The sequence below is a fragment of the Odocoileus virginianus genome, unplaced genomic scaffold (genome assembly GCF_023699985.2).
Source record: "Odocoileus virginianus isolate 20LAN1187 ecotype Illinois unplaced genomic scaffold, Ovbor_1.2 Unplaced_Scaffold_43, whole genome shotgun sequence".
Classification (NCBI taxonomy): domain Eukaryota; kingdom Metazoa; phylum Chordata; class Mammalia; order Artiodactyla; family Cervidae; genus Odocoileus; species Odocoileus virginianus.
Genome location: NW_027224305.1, coordinates 13567 through 31192, shown reverse-complemented (window position 1 = coordinate 31192; position 17626 = coordinate 13567). Strand labels below are relative to the sequence as shown.

Here is a 17626-nt window from a genome sequence, read left to right as displayed (position 1 = left end):
TTCAACACCACAGTTCAAAAGCATCAGTTGATTTCCATCAGATCACAAACATTTTTCCCGGACTTTGGCATAAGTTATAAGACAATTCCACAGCACCGGTGAGTCAGGAGAGGGTGGGTATTCATATCTTTGTTGGTATTCCCAGCTCCCCTCACCAACATTTTCTAAAGCATCCTCAATACTGTATGGTCTTTGACAACTGATCCATGTAGGTTTTTAATCACCATAACATTGGTTACTCAGAGATCCTTCTCAGGAAATCTGTACCCCTACACCCTGCTCTGGGAATGGGACATTCTATGGCTGTAGTTTATTCTCTCTACCATCCCCAGCCACACTCAAATACATAGGAATCAATACACTCTCCCACAAGGCTCACACCTGGAACTTTGAGTTCTACTCAGCCTTTACTCAAAAATGGTAACATAAACCTCTGATCTGAATTCCTGCAACGGTCTAGGCTTTTTGTTTCAACCAGTTCTCACCTTTTGATGCATCTAATCCATCAATGTGGTTGAAGTTGAAGGTGAAGATGAGGTGGCAGACCTATAACTAAAATAATTTATGACTTACCACTTTTTCAAAATAGTTGCTTTTAAGACTCCTTTCTGGAACTTCCCTGGAGGTCCAGTGGTTAAGACCTGGCCTTCCACACAGGGGGACTTTCCAATTCTCATTCCACTTGTGTGCCTTCCAATCCCTGGTCTGGGGACTAAGATCCCACATGCTTCACAGCCAAAAAGCAAAAAAACATAAAATAGAAACAATATTGTAACAAATTCAATAAAGGCTTTAAAAATGGTCCACATTAAAAAAAAAAAAAAAAAACTTTTAAGACTCTGCATTTATGTTTATCCATTATTTTCTAAAGCAATGAATATCAAGCACCTTGAATAACTACATGGGGAAATAGTGAAATGTACCAGGAACTATGAGGGAGTATCTCAGTTATCATATTAAAATGTTGTTGTCATATATAAAATCATCATAATACCAATTCCAGTGAGTAAAGTTATGGTACAAAACTAGAGTACAATGAGAAGATTGAAAAATATTTCAGTCATTCAGACCAAACTGCATCTTTAATTTCCCTTCAGAATCAACTGTTTCAGAATTATGAAAATACTTCCCTAATCAATCAGACCTTCTACACTGTTACTCTTATCCTCATTTACATCTAGAGAGGTAACAGGATGTCTGCGCCCTGCAGCCTAAGCTCTCCACGAGGCACTGCTGGGGCCCCAGCAGGTTTGGGCACAGGCTGCCGGTGCCTGGGGAGCACTGTGTGCTCGCTGCACAGAGGTAGGTGGCTGAGTCGCCGGGCTCGGAGTCTCTGATAAGCAGGGAGACATGCTTGTTGGCTTTAGTGGCCTGCGCTGTAAATTTTCCTTCCTCTTTGTCCTTGTCGGCATACACGTAGAGCAGAAACTCGGGGCCTTTCCCAGGGTACTGTCTGTACCATACGAAGTACGTAGAAGCACTGTCAGAATAAGTGCAGCTGAGAGAGGCGACGGCTCCCTCTGGGACAGGCAGAGATGCAGGACTCTGCTCCACTGTGTTCTGTGGGCTGCTCACCGCTGTGCAAACAGACAGTGAATGGTCAGTCAAAGAAGACTGGTTAGGTCGTGGATGCTTCCTCTCCAGAATTCAAGTTATCTTTTCACAGACCTCCCACCTCTAGCATCCCTTATTTAAGGGAAATAGTGTTCATGTTTCTCCATGAGTCTAGAAGGGACAATGACTCCAAATAGTATATTTTATGGTCCCATAGAAATGCCCCAAACTTACAGATTAACTGAAGCCACAGGATCACTAATAAAACTCTTGAGGATTTCATCATTCTTGCCTCCTCTGGTTCACTGAGGATTCAAATTTTAAGTCCTAAAAAAAAAAACAAAAACAAAAACAAATTGAGCTCAGACATTTCAATTCTTCTGCTCTGGAAATCATAAAAAGAGCCTGTTCTACCAAAGAAAAAAGAGACTTTTTTCACTATGCATACAACACACCACTGAGCTCCCCCTCTCTCCTCCCACTTTCTCCCTCCCTCTCTCGCTCTCTCTCTCACTCTCTCAGTCTCTTGCTCTCTCGCTCTCTCTTTCCCTCTCTCACTCTCTCTCTTTCTCTCTCTCTCTCACACACACACAGGAAGGAATACATGAATAGGGTCCCTGAGAAGACACTGCCATCTTGTGGACTCTAGACCCTGATCAAAGAAATATTCAAAACATAGATCCTTACTATGGGAACTGATGAAAATAAAAATTTGCCACTTTAGTTAAATTAAAAATTTGAGAAGCATATGGTCCAAGTCAATGTGTGTGGCGATAGAGTGATGTGTAGATGTGTGTTTTACATCAAATGGCAACACTTGTCTGATTAGAAGCAATTTTATCAAATGGCCACTCTCTCACACTGACAAAAAGTTATTCTAATGATTGAAGTCTGGGTGAGGCTCTCATGATTCAGGGGATCTGTGTAGCTCTTCTTCATATCAGGCCAGACACTTCCTATCTTATTTCCCCACCTCTATTTTTAAAGAAATCTAGTCTAACTCAAAAGAATCCTCTTAAGACACAATGGGCTAACAAACACAGGAAAAGATGCTCAACATTACTTATTATCAGAGAAATGCAAATCAAAACACCAATGAGGTACCATTGCACACCCATCAGAATGGCTGCTATCCAAAAGTCTACAAGTAATAAATGCTGGAGAGGGTGTGGAGAAAAGGGAACCCTCTTACACTGTTGGTGGGAATGCAAACTAGTACAGCCACTATGGAGAACAGTGTGGAGATTTCTTAAAAAACTGGAAATAGAACTGCCATATGACCCAGCAATCCTGCTGCTGGGCATACACACTGAGGAAACCAGAACTGAAAGAGACACGTGCACCCCAATGTTCATCGCAGCACTGTTTATCACAGCCAGGACATGGAAGCAACCTAGATGCCCATCAGCGGACGAATGGATAAGTAAGCTGTGGTACATATACACCATGGGACATTACTCAGCCATTAAAAAGAATACATTTGAATCAGTTCTAATGAGATGGATGAAACTGGAGCCCATTATACAGAGTGAAGTAAGCCAGAAAGAAAAACACCAATACAGTATACTAATGCATATATATGGAATTTAGAAAGATGGTAACAATAACCCAGTATGCAAGACAGCAAGAGAGACCCAGATGTATTGAACATTCTTTTGGACTTTGTGGGAGAGGGCAAGGGCGGGATGATATGGGAGAATGGCATTGAAACATGTAAATTATCATATGTGAAATGAATCACTAGTCCAGGTTTGATGCATGAGACAGGATGCTCGGGGCTTGTGCACTGGATGACCCAGAGGGATGGGATGGGGAGGGAGTTGGGAGGGGGGTTCAGGATGGGGAACACATGTACACCCATGGCAGATTCAAGTCAATGTATGGCAAAACCAATACAATGTTGTAAAGTAAAATAAATAAATAAATAAATAAAATCAGGTTATCTGTTTTAAAAAAATTGCTTAGAATTTACTGAAAACTATGAGAGAAAAAAAAAAGACACAATGACTTAAAATCTGACTGAACAAACATGTTTCCAGCTCACAACTTGGGTGTATTTTTAACAAAGTCAAGGACTAAATTCTAAATTCTATTTTGTACCAGTGGCATATCTGTGTGGAAACATTGCTTACTTGGACTGATGGTAGTAGTAGATGAACCAGCCTTCAGCACCTAGACTTTAAATAAAATCCAAAGGACCTGTTCATGGGTCTAATCCCTCTTCTTGTACACAGCCCTGGCATCTCAGGATTCATCTCCAAAGTTATGGGTCTGGTATCAGTCTCTCTAATGAGCTTCTCTGGTGGCTCAGTGGTAAAGTATCCGCCTGCCAATGCAAGAGACAGTTCAATCCCTGGGTGGAGAAGATTCCCCTGGAGAAGGAAATGGCAAGCCACTCCAGTATTCTTGCCTGGAAAATCCCATGGACAGAGGAGCCTGGCAAGTATAGTCCATGGGATCCCAAAAGAGTCAGATATGGCTTAGCAACTAGACAAGAACAGCAACAATCACTCTCTGCCTTTCTATTGTACCCTAATCAGCAAACCAGGTTTATCAGAGGGCTACCTATGCAAGAAACTTAATCGAGTCTAATGGAAAAAGAAGCACAGACAAGTACTGTTCCTTCTCATTTCACCTGCTGCCTCATGCCTTTGTAGAAGCTAGTGGCTAGAGACCAGAAATGCAGCAAGTCCGTTTCTGCTCGAGAACTAGGTAAACAGTATCCATCAAAGATGGACTGGTCAGGTCCTCCCTATTCCCACCGACGACTATGTAGGAAGTAGGATGAGGGAGAAGATGCTAACAGTGGGGTCCTTTCTTTAAGAGAACATTGCTTTTCACAAAACTCACACAGCTATTTCTCACTCTCCTCCTTTTCTGGGAATCCTCTTATACTTACGTCAGAAAATCTGACAAAGTCCCACAGGTTCTTTAGTCTCAGTTCATTTTTCTTCATTCTTTTTTCTTTCTGCTCTCTGACTGGATAATTTCAATCAACCTATCTTCAAGTTCTTTCTTCTGCCTGTTCAAATCTACGGTTGAATTTTTCTTAGAAAATGTTGTCTGCATAACAATTTCTCTGCCCTGAGAGAGTGCTGTTATGTGACATATAGACAAGCCCTTTGCATTAGTCCTGAGGGAGCCCCGAGACAGGTTAGAGCAGTCAAGCTCTGTTCTTTCATGGCAAAGAGCTCTGCTCCCTCCACCACCAGGAACCCACACTGGGGATGCAGGCAGCTATCTAAAACCTGTCATGGATCCAGTGATGAAAAGATGGAACAGGGTAAGTTAACATACCACAGAGCTTTCCTACCAGGCATCTGTTACCTTTTACTTTTGCGTTTGCTCAGTTGCTGCACAATTTCTGTGGTGTTTGCCTCTATTTTTAGATTAATGTGCTAAAGTTTCCTGTCTTTCTAAGCTGGCCTCTTCCTGGGCCTTTGGCTGCAGAGAGAAGACTTTCCATGGCCTTTTTTGTCTGCATCTGTTGGCGTTTCCAGGTTCCTGGCTTCTCCAGGACTCACTTGGGTTACATGACTCAAAAGGAAGCTCAGGAAACTAACTGCCCTATCATTCCTCAAGCCCCAGGTTCTTGAGCTAGTCTGACTTCCCTCCAAATTCTTAAGTCTTTCTTTCACATGTGGTCCAGGGTTTCTAACTGTCCTCAACAGGTTGAATTTAAAAAAAAAAAAAAACACCTACTACAGCTTGTCAGAAGTGGAAAGTATGATGCTTCCTTCTTTCCCTGAAGAGCAAACCTCTGACCAGCTTGGCTAGTCCACCTTCTTGGCAGTAGGCCAGTCAAAATGGTATTAAAATTATTGAATTATTGTTCAGCACCTAGATTCTCCTGTTGAATAAATATGGTCCTAGATTGTGAAGATAACTATGGTTTACTTGAGTATACTGCTCTAAGAATTCCCTTAAATGGCCCAGTAGGCCCAAGGTGGTGAGTATAAATGATCTCTGTAAATGGCGTGGAAATGCCCTTATTCCTCGTGCTCCTTATCATTCTATACAAATGTTTTGGGTGTGATTAGGAAATGACTAGGAAAAATGGCATAGTTATAGCTACTAGAATGATCACACCAATTTTGTGGTAGTGGAAAAGGAACAACAACCCTAGTACTAGAGAAGGGAAAACCTTAGATCCTGGAAAGTTTGTGTTTATTGGAAGGGAAGACTGTTCATGCTCTCTTTGTAAGCTAGACCCAGCACTGCAGCCTAAGCAGAACAACCATATGGTCTGTGAAAACAGAAACATTGATGTGAATATGGCTTGTCCTAGACTGTTCTGTGTCTGACATCATCAATGGAAGCTGTTCAACATGGATTCCCAACCCCCTATGTGTACAAACCTATAAATCAGCCCAACTTTGTTTCAGTATGGCAGTTCAAATGCATATGCTTTTGATGTCTGCCCATCTTGAATTATGCCTCATGAATGAGGCTGCTCATATAACTTAATAAGTGATTTAATGATGATTCTAATCAAGTTTAACAATAAATTTAAAACTGGATCAATATGTCTCCTTTGGAGTTATATGTTTGTGTTTGGGAAGAAAGAACATCTCTCCGTTGGGAAGGATGGCTGATCTTTGATCCATTTTTAGAAATTAAACCAAAGACCAGTGTGTCCAATTCTCTTGCATGGATCATAATGAATATTATACTACATCCAAGCTGTTTATATCCTGGAACTTATTCACAGCTGACTGAATCTGGAATCCTAGGAAACATGACTGAGCTTAATCATGCAGTCTGGCCTCATCCTGCTGTATGAATTTCTGCTCACTGTTGCTGTTTATTCGCTAAGCTGTATTCAGTTCTTTTATGACTCCATGGACTATAGCCTGCCAGGCTCCTCTGTCCATGAGATTTTCCAAGTGAGAATACTGGAATGGGTCACTTTTTCTGCTCCAGGGTATCTTCCCAACCCAGGGATCAAACAGTGTTTCCTGTGTCTTCTGGATTGCAGGCAGATTCTTTACCACTGAGCCACAAGGGAAGCCCTGCTAACAGTGGATTTAATTACATGTTGTTAGAGAATATTCAAATAGATTCAATCTCAGTCTTTGTCATTCAGAGAATCAGAATAGTGGATGGAGTGGCAAACTCTCTAGAAGAATTTCTAGAAACTAATACAATTTAGAACCATGAAGTGAATGTTGTTGAAAGGCAGTTCGCTGTGAGTCTCTTATAAGTCTACATGATGTTCAGGGTTTACCAACAATGTGAGGTCATTACCACTCAACCTGAACCATTTCTCAGAGTTGTGCTTGCAGCATGTAACCTTGATGGATGGGGTAATGTCTTCTCTGAGACAAAGAATGAGCTTGCTTACTGCTTGGTGAAAATAGCAATGAATTTCCCAAGCTCGCTATTCATCAGCTGTGACAATCCCTTCGCATGCATAGCATCCATTTACACCCCTTAAATCACCATGAGAGACTTATGGACAAAGGCAACTGAAGCAAATATGCTAGTGTTCATGCTGCTTGCTGTGTCCTAAGTAATAACATCCTTCATCTCTGACACAGGATTTGTGACTTTACTGATAGCACCAAAGAAACAACAAGCTATTAGCCTGTAAGGGAGTAAGATCTGCTGCTGCTGCTGCTGCTAAGTCACTTCTATCGTGTCCAACTCTGTGAGACCCCATAGACGGCATCCCACCAGGCTCCCCCATCCCTGGGATTCTCCAGGCAAGAACAATGAAGTGGGTTGCCATTTCCTTCTCCAATGCATGAAAGTGAAAAATGAAAGTGAAGTCACTCAGTCATGTCCGACTCTTAGTGACCCATGGACTGCAGCCTACCAGGCCCCTCCATCCATGGGATTTTCTGGGCAAGAGTACTGGAGTGGGGTGCCATTGCCTTCTCTGAAGTAAGATCAAGACCTGACGAAACCCTCTCTGCAATCTTTACAGACACTATAATAAATACTTGAATTACTTTTGAGAAAAATGTTTCCCCAAACTGTTCTAAAATGGATCTTTTCTGAAGGATGTTCTTTATAGCCTCACATGGGACTTAACTATTATTTCTAATGAAATGCTTGAGGAATTCTCTTACATGAGTGAGTGAAGTCGCTCAGTCATGTCCAACTCTTTGCGACCCCATGGACTGTAGCCTACCAGCCTCCTCTGTCCATGGGATTTTCCAGGCAAGAGTACTGGAGTGGGTTGCCATTTCCTAATGAAATAAAGACTCCTGGGAAATTAGTGTTACACCCTCAAATGACTATTAATCATGTGAAGAATCTAATACCAGTATACAATCAAAAGTAGAATAAATATGAACCAGTCTTCTGACCATAATTATGATCTCTAATTAAAGCTTTAAAAAAAAATCTTATCTCCAGTAAAATGTTTTTACCAAGGCTAATTATTTGAATATGTTTCCTGAGACTTTCTCTTGCAATAATTTGAAATCAAATTTTGACGTGTGCTCATAATTATTTGACTTGAAATTCCTTTTATATTTTCCAAAGTCTTTAGAACATGTCTTTTTTTTTCTCTTTTAGATATTTCACTGCAGGGTTTCTAGGTTTCAAGTTGACCCAATTCATTGAGATTACACCTGATAAAGTGAAGTCAGTTGACTGAGGACAGACTGAGACCCTGTGTGAATCTAATTATTTAACAGAGCCTACTGAGCAAAGGAAGGCTGGAACCTGAGTCTTCAAGTAAGAGGCAGAGATAACTGAATTATACCACATAACAAGCAATGAGGATATACATATAGTTAAGAGTTTCAAGGGTGGAAATGACAAGAAGGGAAAAGGAAAGAAAAGAGGGAGAAGCCCCATGCAATATATGTTTAGTAGATATTTATCAAATGACTACTATGGGCCAGTCCCTGTTCTACACACTAAGAGTAAAGACCATGAGCAAAACACACAACAATACTGACCTCACAGAACTTATAATCTAATTGGAATTATTAGCAATGAATATATTGACATGTCAATCAAAAATATGCCTGCTCATTATGGTTATTACTATTGTGAAATGACCAGGGTGTTTGATACAGAGTTAAGAAAAGGTTTATGGATGGCTACATTAGTCAGGAAGTTCAGCAAAAGTCAGAAGGTTTTCTCTACAGTAGTAATATTTAGGGAAGAAAATAGAAACCCACTCTATATTCTTGCCTGGAAAATCCCATGGACAGAGAAGCCTGGTGAACTACAGTCCCTGGGGTCACAAAAGAGTTGGACACAATTTAGCGACCAAACATAGACAAGCAATATTTGAGCTGAGACCTGAAGGATGAAAATAGGTCAGGCTCACCAAGATCTGGGGGAGGAAAACTGAAGACAAATGAAAGAATAAGACCCAATGTGGGACAAGACGTGACAAGTTTAAAAAACTGAAAGATCAGCATTATGACTGCACAGAGAGTCAGGGAAGAGAGTTATGAACTAAAATTGAAGGGTCAGGTGGGGTCACATTGTGCAGAGTCTTGTATACCATAGCCAAGAGCTTGTATTTTATTCTAGAGGCAATAGAAATCCACAGAAGCATTTAGGTAGGTGGCAACAACTTTGATTTATACTTAAAAAACCACTGTTGATACCAGTTTGATTAGTGCTTCTCAAATTTCAAAGTGGTAGAATCACCTGGGGATTTGTTAAAATGAAGATTCAAATTCAGTAGATTTGGAGTCGATCCTGGCATTCTGCACAAGTTCTAATATTGCTGGTCTATATTTTGAGTATCAAAACTCTGAGTAATACACTTTGAGAGAAAAGAGACAAGTTAGAAGATAACCTAGATCAGAACAGTGTTTTCCAAATTTTGTTTAATACATCTTATTTTAGGAAAAGATCAGTTCAATTCAGTCACTCAGTCGTGTCCAACTCTTTGCAACCCCATGGACTGCAGCACACCAGGCTTCCCTGTCCATCACCAACTCCCAAGCCTTGCTCAAACTCATGTCTATAGAGTCAGTGATGCCATCCAATCATCTCATCCTCTGTCATCATCCCTTTCTCCTCCTGCCTTCAATTTTTTCAGCATAAGGATCTTTTACAATGAGTCAGTTCTTCACATCAGGTGGCCAAAGTATTGGAGCTTCAATTTCAACATCAACCTTCCAATGACTATTCAGGACTGATTTCCTTCAGGATTGACTGGTTTGATCTCCTTTCGGTCCTAGGGACTCTCAAGAGTCTTCTCCAACACCACAGTTCAAAAACATCAATTCTTTGGCACTTAGCTTTCTTTATAGTTCAACTCTCACATTCATACAGGACTACTGGAAGAACCACAGTTTTGATTAGATGGACCTTTGTCAGTAAAGTAATGTCTCTGCTTTTAAATATGCTGTCTAGGTTTGTCATAGCTTTTCTTCCAAAGAGCAAGCATCTTTTAATTTCATGGCTGTAGTCACCATCTGCAGTGATTTTGGAGCCCAAGAAGATAAAATTTATCACTGTTTCCACCATTTCCCCATCTATTTTCCATCTGCCATGAAGACCAGATGCCACGATCTTAGTTTTTTTTAATGTTGGGTTTTAAGCTAGCTTTTTCACTTCTATGAAAATATTAGTTCTTATTCTCTGTGAGGTACTCTGATGTTTTCTAATCTTATTTTTTTATTACAAAATGTGTAATGACAAAAACCTTACTGATTAAAATAAAAGAACATTAAAACTGAAAATTTTCACTTAGTAAAATGAAAACTAATTTAAAATAGTAATATCCTGACTTGGGATAGCATTGGAAAGTCAGCAGCTTCTTGGGTTGCTGTTGAAGCCACAGCTTGGTGAAAAACTTCTTCATGGAAACCAAACATTTAGTGTCATGTTTTTTCCCTTATCCAAGCAATTTCACTTCCATTGAAACTACAACTTAAATGATTTTCATAAAAATACTATCTATAATACTGGATAATTGGAAAAATACCAAATAGTGATTAGTTTTTAAAATACATCTAAATAATGGAAATTAGCCAACCATTTAAAATTATGCCTTTAATATAAGTTTTCTGACATGGAAATATCTACAGTGTTGAGAAAAACAAATATGTTAATAAATTCCAAGTATATTATAGTTCCGTCTCATAGAAAAATATATTTGTATCATACATGCACCAAAAATTCTGAAAACTGGTGATAGTCACAACATTTATGTCATGAAATTATGGGAGTGCTCTCTTTTTAAAGGTGTTTATATCTTCTGAATTATTTAAACTTAATATATATAATTAAGTAATAAAAATTTAATTTAATTTGCATTTAAAATACTAGACTCCTTCCTTGAAACTCTGGATCCATTTTTTACCTTTAGTGGAAGAAGCAATTGACAAAAGGTCAGAGTGTCTGAGGTCTGTTTCCAGCTTCCATTTTGCTATAAGTCATGCTTTAAGTGGCCGTTTAAATTCTGTAGGCCCTAATTCTTTCACCTATTAAATGAAGAGCTTAAATGAAATCAGTATTTCCTAAAGTGTGATTGATGCAAGAGGTCATGGTAGGCAGCACATAAAAGAAAATCGTAATCGTTGCAGATAAGGCATTATTTTAATTTGTAATAGAAAAAGTATAACCTGCACATGAAATATATGGTTTCATATATAACATCCATTAAAACAAGGATAACTTTTTGCACAGTCATTTTTAAAGTCTATTTAATATAAAAGTAAATTTAATATTAAATTAGTAAATAATGGTATAAATGGTACACAGATATAAAGAATATCATGAAGACTATGAACCAATGAGTATGACACTACTGGTGAGGGTGCAGCATGGTGTAAACTTGCTTTCTGAACTGGATTCTGAGCACAAAGGGGCCTGCCCTCTCACCTGAAGGACAGACGGTGAAAAGAAATCTCGGCAAACAGGCCCCGGATGAGTACAATTTGCACTGAGGAATGAACTTTCAGTAGTAACAAAGGGAAATTTAATTCAATATAAATTCAGATTCGTCACATAAGGGAGGGATAGATTATCCTTGATTTCTGTTTGGAGACAGAGATTTTGAGAAAACTCCCTCTGTGGATAAAGGAAACACCTTCATTCCCACCCCAAGGCTATACCCCTGTCAAGAGGACCAGCTGGCAGTTGTGGGACAGGCTGCAGGTACTTGGAAAGCACTGTGATGCAAAGCACAAAAGTAGGTAGCTGAGTCTCCAGGGTGGGAGGCTGAGATACGCAAAACACTGTAAAACTTCTCGTTTCCCAGGAGTTCTTTAAAATTTTTGTCTGCCTGCTCTTTCTGGCTTGATTGGGTTAAAGACAAAGATACAAGTCCTTTCCCAGGCTCCTGCTTGAACCAACCAAAGTTGTAAAATGTTTTCTTTTGATAAGTACAATGAAGATAGGCATGTGTTCTCTCCTGGATACTCAGGAATGAAGATCTCTGATCCAGTGTATATTGGCTGCTCACCCGTGTTTGAACAGAGAACCACAGACAAAGGAGATATATTAATGGCTGATTATTTTTTGAAAGAATATATTTCCTTTTCACAATCTCCCCCCCCCCCCCCAAGAGACCCCACCTGGACCCCAAGAGAGCTGACCTCTCTCTTTTACTCAAAATTATCATCTACTTCAGGGTAGTAATGCCATATGATGGTCTTACCCTTGGGAATAACCAGGTGAGCAGTTAACTTTCTGTGTTGAGTGAGGATACCTCTATGTTAGTAGATACCTAGACTCAAGTTCAAATTCAGCCATGTCTGAAAGAGAAGCACTAGCTCACTTTGAAATTACACACAACATTTCAAAAACTGCTCCTTGACAACCTCCAGGTGCGGGTTTGTGTACAGAGTGCGAGTGCCTGGGGAGCACGGTGCGCCCACCACACAGATGTAGAAGGCTGGGTCGCCGAGCTGGGCAGCTGTGACGTGCAGGGAGCTGTGCTTGGCAGTTGCATCCATAGTTGCTGTGTACCGTCCATTTGACTTTTTGTTGTCACTGTAAGTCATGGTTATCAGGGGAACAGGACCTCTCCCAGGGTCCTGTGTGTACCACCTTAGGTTGTTAAAGGGGCTCACTGTATAATTGCATTGAAATGTGCAATTCTCTCCCTCCAGAACCACCAGGGCTGGAGGACTCTGTTCCACTTGGCTTTTGCCACTCACACCTGTTCAAAAAGCAAAGAGAGATCTGAGAGATAGCTCACCCATTTTTATTGCTTTCTAATTTGCATCTCTTACTGCTCTCCAGAATGAATCCCAGCTGAACCATAACATGACCCCAAATTCTTCTCTCCTCCTACCCCAAAGCAATGCATGCAATACACCTTTTTGAAAAACTTTAAAAATATTCTCTGAGCTTACTGTGTCAACCTGGCTAAAACTCTTCATTAACTTACAGCAGAAATGAAGCCACAGAACCACCAGGGAGGCTCTCACATGCATCTCCATTCTTCTGCACTAGGCTGTCCCCCAAAACTGACTAGTCTATTCAACACCTTTTATTTATTTACATGAACAAAGTATTCTCAGGGATTATGCTCAGCCAATCAGAGACTACAACCCTATTGAGCCAAAGACCAGATTTTGCTGCTTCATACTCAATCATACCCACAGGCAAGGCCAATGCAAATACTGCCATCTTGGGGTCAGAGCTATGGTTGCTCAGAACCTTGGGTTAGCCTTCTTGCTAGGTTTCCTTCTCACTATTTCAAACATAATACTGAATATAAGCCCCTATAAGTTTCTGTAAACAGAGTAGGTTAGTACATAAAACATATGTTTAAAAACTCCAGTATGAATTCTGACTTAGTGGCTAGAAGAGTTAAGCCTCAGTTTTCTCATCTGAAAATATATATGGTAACACTTTCCTGACATTTTTGAAAGATTTAAAAGACATGATGTGGACTATCAGCATCATGGCAAAGGAGGAAGCCCTATCTCTCTTTCCTCCACAGACATGGACTTAACAATGATATTAGCGACAATATACCTTGAAGGACAAGGCAGAACCAGCTAAAAGTAAATGTACTCCTAGAAGAACAAGCTGAGAGCAGTCACATTTACAGGGGAGAGAAGAGCAACTTCACTTCACCCACATCAGTCCCTCAGATGGGCTCAGCTCAGTGCCGAGAAGATAGCCTGTGCCCATCGCGGCCCCCATGGGGGAGGGGAGTGATATTGGAGCTTGCACCCGACCTTCAGTCCTCTCAGGGTGCCCTCTGTGGCTGGTTTTCTATCTTACCTCCAGCCCAGCCAGTATGACAGGCAGAGAGCAATCCCTTGGGACAGTGAGCAACAAAGGAAAATGCAGGACGTCTCTTTTGCTGCCAGTCCTGCCCTATGAACTTGGAAGAGCAGAACTGAGGTTCTTCCTCCAAAGGGGAAAAGAGAGCAAATGGGGGGAGGAGAAGGAGCTGGCCTTACTCCTAGCATTTCGGAGTGGGAATGGATTCTATCTCCCCCTATTCAGGACAGAGCAGAGCCTGGTCCCTTGGGACAGTAAGGAACAAGGAAAGGGAGAGTGTGGTCCTACAACTAGCACTGCCCTGCAAGACTGGGAATCAGTGCAGAACTGGTTTTAACCCCACACAGAGTGAAGGGGGCCTTATGCCAAATAATGCAAAGCACCCTCCATGGAGCCAGTTTCTACTTGCTTCAGGTCATACTTAGCACTGAATGACTGGCAGGGCTTGGTCACTGGAACAGCTAGCAGCAAAGGGAGAAAGAACGGTGTGGTATTACAGCTAGTACTGATCTGCAAGATGGAGGAAAGATAGAACTGAGGTGTTTCCTTCAAAGGAAAGGACTGGAAACCAACGGGTCCTTGTCCAAATTTACTCAGGAGTACACTCCCAAAGGGACTGGTCTCTATCTTGCCTCATATTTAGCACTGTTGACTGAGGAAGGTCTCTTCTAGTCAAGACCAGACCATAAATACTGGGAGAGATACCTGCTGCTTCAAAATCTCACACAACAAAGCAAATCTACAAGATGCAAAAGAATTGAGAAAACATGATACAATCAAAGGCAGGAAATAAATTTCCAGTAACCAACTGAAAGAAATGGAAATCTGTGAATTACCTTAAAAATTCCTAAGTGTAGAAGCTTGTGAAAATTTTCTTATTGCTTCTATTTTCTCAGTGAAATAGGAAACCAAGAAACACTTGAGAGTGTGGATATATGAGGATTTATTCCAAACTTGAAATATAATGCCCAAAGATTTTGAAAGCAAAAGAATGGCAAAAGATATATCAGATAAACACTTACCTTAAAAAGCTAACATATTATCCTCTTGTATAACAAACTAGGCCTTCAGAATAGGATTGTTAGAGATGAAAACACATGGACATTAAATTATTCCTATTGGTTCTGTTTCTCTGGGGAACCCTAATACAGAGAACTTTTAAAATTCATTAAGAAATTTCATAAGCAAAAACCCATAGTCTCAAATTTGTATGTACCTAAATAATATATATTGTGGGTTTTATATACTTTTGTGAACATTTGTTATATTTCACAATAAAATTATTTTTAAACATTGATGGCTCAGAGAAATGGTTGATTAGAAATGATTACTACAGAAAAGGATGAAAACAGAATCAGTCCAGGAAAATCAAGAGCAGAAGAGCTGAGAGAAGACAAGAGAGGAGTGAGGTGAAGGGAGCAGGAGAGTAAGAAGAGAGAGAAGGAAAGAACCTTAGACCACAGAGCTGCCCATACCTGTTCTGCTTAAACTAGGGGCAAGATGTTTTTAATACAGTACTCAATTTTCAACAACACCCTCAACAGAAGCAAGGATAGTTACTAGATTTTTATAAACTTCATCAAAAATCAATGTGGCAACAGAAAAAAAATTCAAAAATGTCCTACAAAGCAATGACAGAGTTCAAAACACTGATGCAGCTGCAGATTTCAAGGCATTTCAAGTAGATGTGATTCTTCCAAACTCTAAATCCCAGTCCTCATTATTTAAATCCTCTTCTTCAAGAAGACAGATGACACAAGATTGTTATTGTTCTCCAGTGTTGGTTGTCCAGTTCCCATCCTTGTGTGGACTAATTGTGAACAGTTTTTAGCGACTTTGCATGGATCCCCAACTGACAGAGCTGGGAACACAGGTAGATAGTTTCCATTGCCTGAGATGATACTTCATATACATCTTGTGACGCAATGGAGTGGATTTCTCTCTCCTTACGTCTCCAATGGCATCTCTCCCAGCCACATTGTTTTCTCTATGTTTCTAGCACAGGCTTGAAGTTGACTGGACATGTATTCCTTACATATCCAGTAAGCAACTGGCAAAAAGCATTTCTAATATTGAAATATAAATATTGAATAGAAAAGAATGCCTAGGTTGAAAATCTTAATAAGGAAAAAAGGCAAATATAGTATTTAAAAATCAGAAGAAAAATGAGCCATTCAAGATGTTGAACCTGCATAGCTGCCTCAAAATAAACAAAAACTGAGAAAAACATTAGCTCTAACCTCAATCTCAACTCACATACACACACCCACATGCAAATTTAAAGACAAAACTAATCTGAGAGAAATTAAAGAAATTATGAGATAAAATTTTATCATTTAAGGTGCTACAGATTTTGAAGCATGAAATATGGAACTCAGAATCCATAAAAGAAATTTTTCATAAATTTACTACATACTATTTTTAAAACTCTGCATAGCAAATATGAACAAAGTCAAAAAGATTGTATTAAACTTTTAAAAAGACATATGTGACAGTTTTATGACAACTTTCTTAACAGAGAATGCTCTTTCAAATCTATATTTAAATGACTCTAACATAGGTGTTGTTTTAGTTGCTAGGTCACATCCGACTCTCAGACACCCTGTGGACCACAGCCCACCAGGCTCCTCTGTCCAGGGGTTTCCCAGGCAGGAATGTTGGAGTGGCCGCCATGTCCATCTCCAGAGCCTCTTCTGGACTCAGAGACAGCCCTCATTTCCTTCCCACTGAACCATCTGGGAAGCCCCATAACACAGCAGGGAATTGTAAGACATGTGAATAGAAAACTTACACAAAAACATGTAAATAACTTTTAAATGAAATGAAGTTCTGCCTCATTCATAAACTTTAAATAATTAAAAAAAAATTAAAGCCTAACTGATAAGCAAAAGTCCAAAACCTCAGTAATTCACAAAGTTTAGGGAAAACAGGTATTCTGCCTAATCATGACTTTATTTCCCTAAAGTGAATACTTAATTATTATATTTAAAGTTTTTAATTATTGGCTTTCTTACTTACACATGCCATTGCTCAATTCATCAATGGGCAACTTCCAATTTTCTGCTGGGTTTGGAAAGTGATCACTGCTTATTATATAGGCATTGGTAAAGAACATAGGTAGTCTCTGCTTATAAAATTTTTAGTTATCCTATTTTCAACCGTCATTCCCTGAATGACTTTGGAACACACAAACACACACAGCGCGTCATCCACCATAATTATTCAAATGTAATTGATATTTCTGGTCTCTAAATTTTTCCGCAAGGGTACAGCAGCATTCCAATGCTTCTTGTTCCTTGTTTGAATGGCCCCCAAGTCTCATTATTTATGTGATTTTACCCTGAAATTACTTTAATCCTGGACAAGGAACTATTGGTGTCAGACTTTTTGCTACACTCACTAATGAGAGTTGGGTATGGGGAATCTTCACGTCTTGTTCTCAGGCCCTAGTCATTTGTATGAGTTTTGTATCAACCAGAGGCTGAAAGACAGAACACCACAGACTGGGCCCCAGAGTGGATCAGACAGTCAGACGCTCCGCATCCAGGCCCCGCTGCTGCTCAGAGTGAGCGTCAGCTCCCCCTGCAGTTCCCTTCTCTGTGTCTCTCAGCACAGTAGTACACAACCGAGTATGACTCCTGGACTGAGGTTTTCTTCAAGTGGAAGGATTTTGATTTTCTGTCGTATATGGCTTCAAACTCTTTGCTGATTCCTTCTCCTTGTCCTTTGTGGCTTCCAAGAGGAGCTGTGGACCTTCTCTTGAATGGTGAACATACCAAAAAAGAGTGGGGTACCCGGTGGCTGAATAAGTGCAAGTGATGGTCACGGCAGCCTTTTCTGAAAGAGTCACTTGGTCGCCTAACTGGGTCACTGAGTCTCCACGGGTTTGTCCTGGGGAAAAATA

General features: G+C 40.1%; 1 gene segment (V, D, J or C); it reads right to left on the bottom strand.

The window, feature by feature from the left end:
• Nucleotides 1-570: 570 nt before the first annotated feature.
• On the bottom strand, nucleotides 571-2019 carry LOC139033722 (T cell receptor alpha variable 12-3-like). The segment is given in 2 exon segments: nucleotides 571-1577; nucleotides 1789-2019. Coding segments are annotated over 2 exon segments (462 nt in total).
• Nucleotides 2020-17626: the final 15607 nt, after the last annotated feature.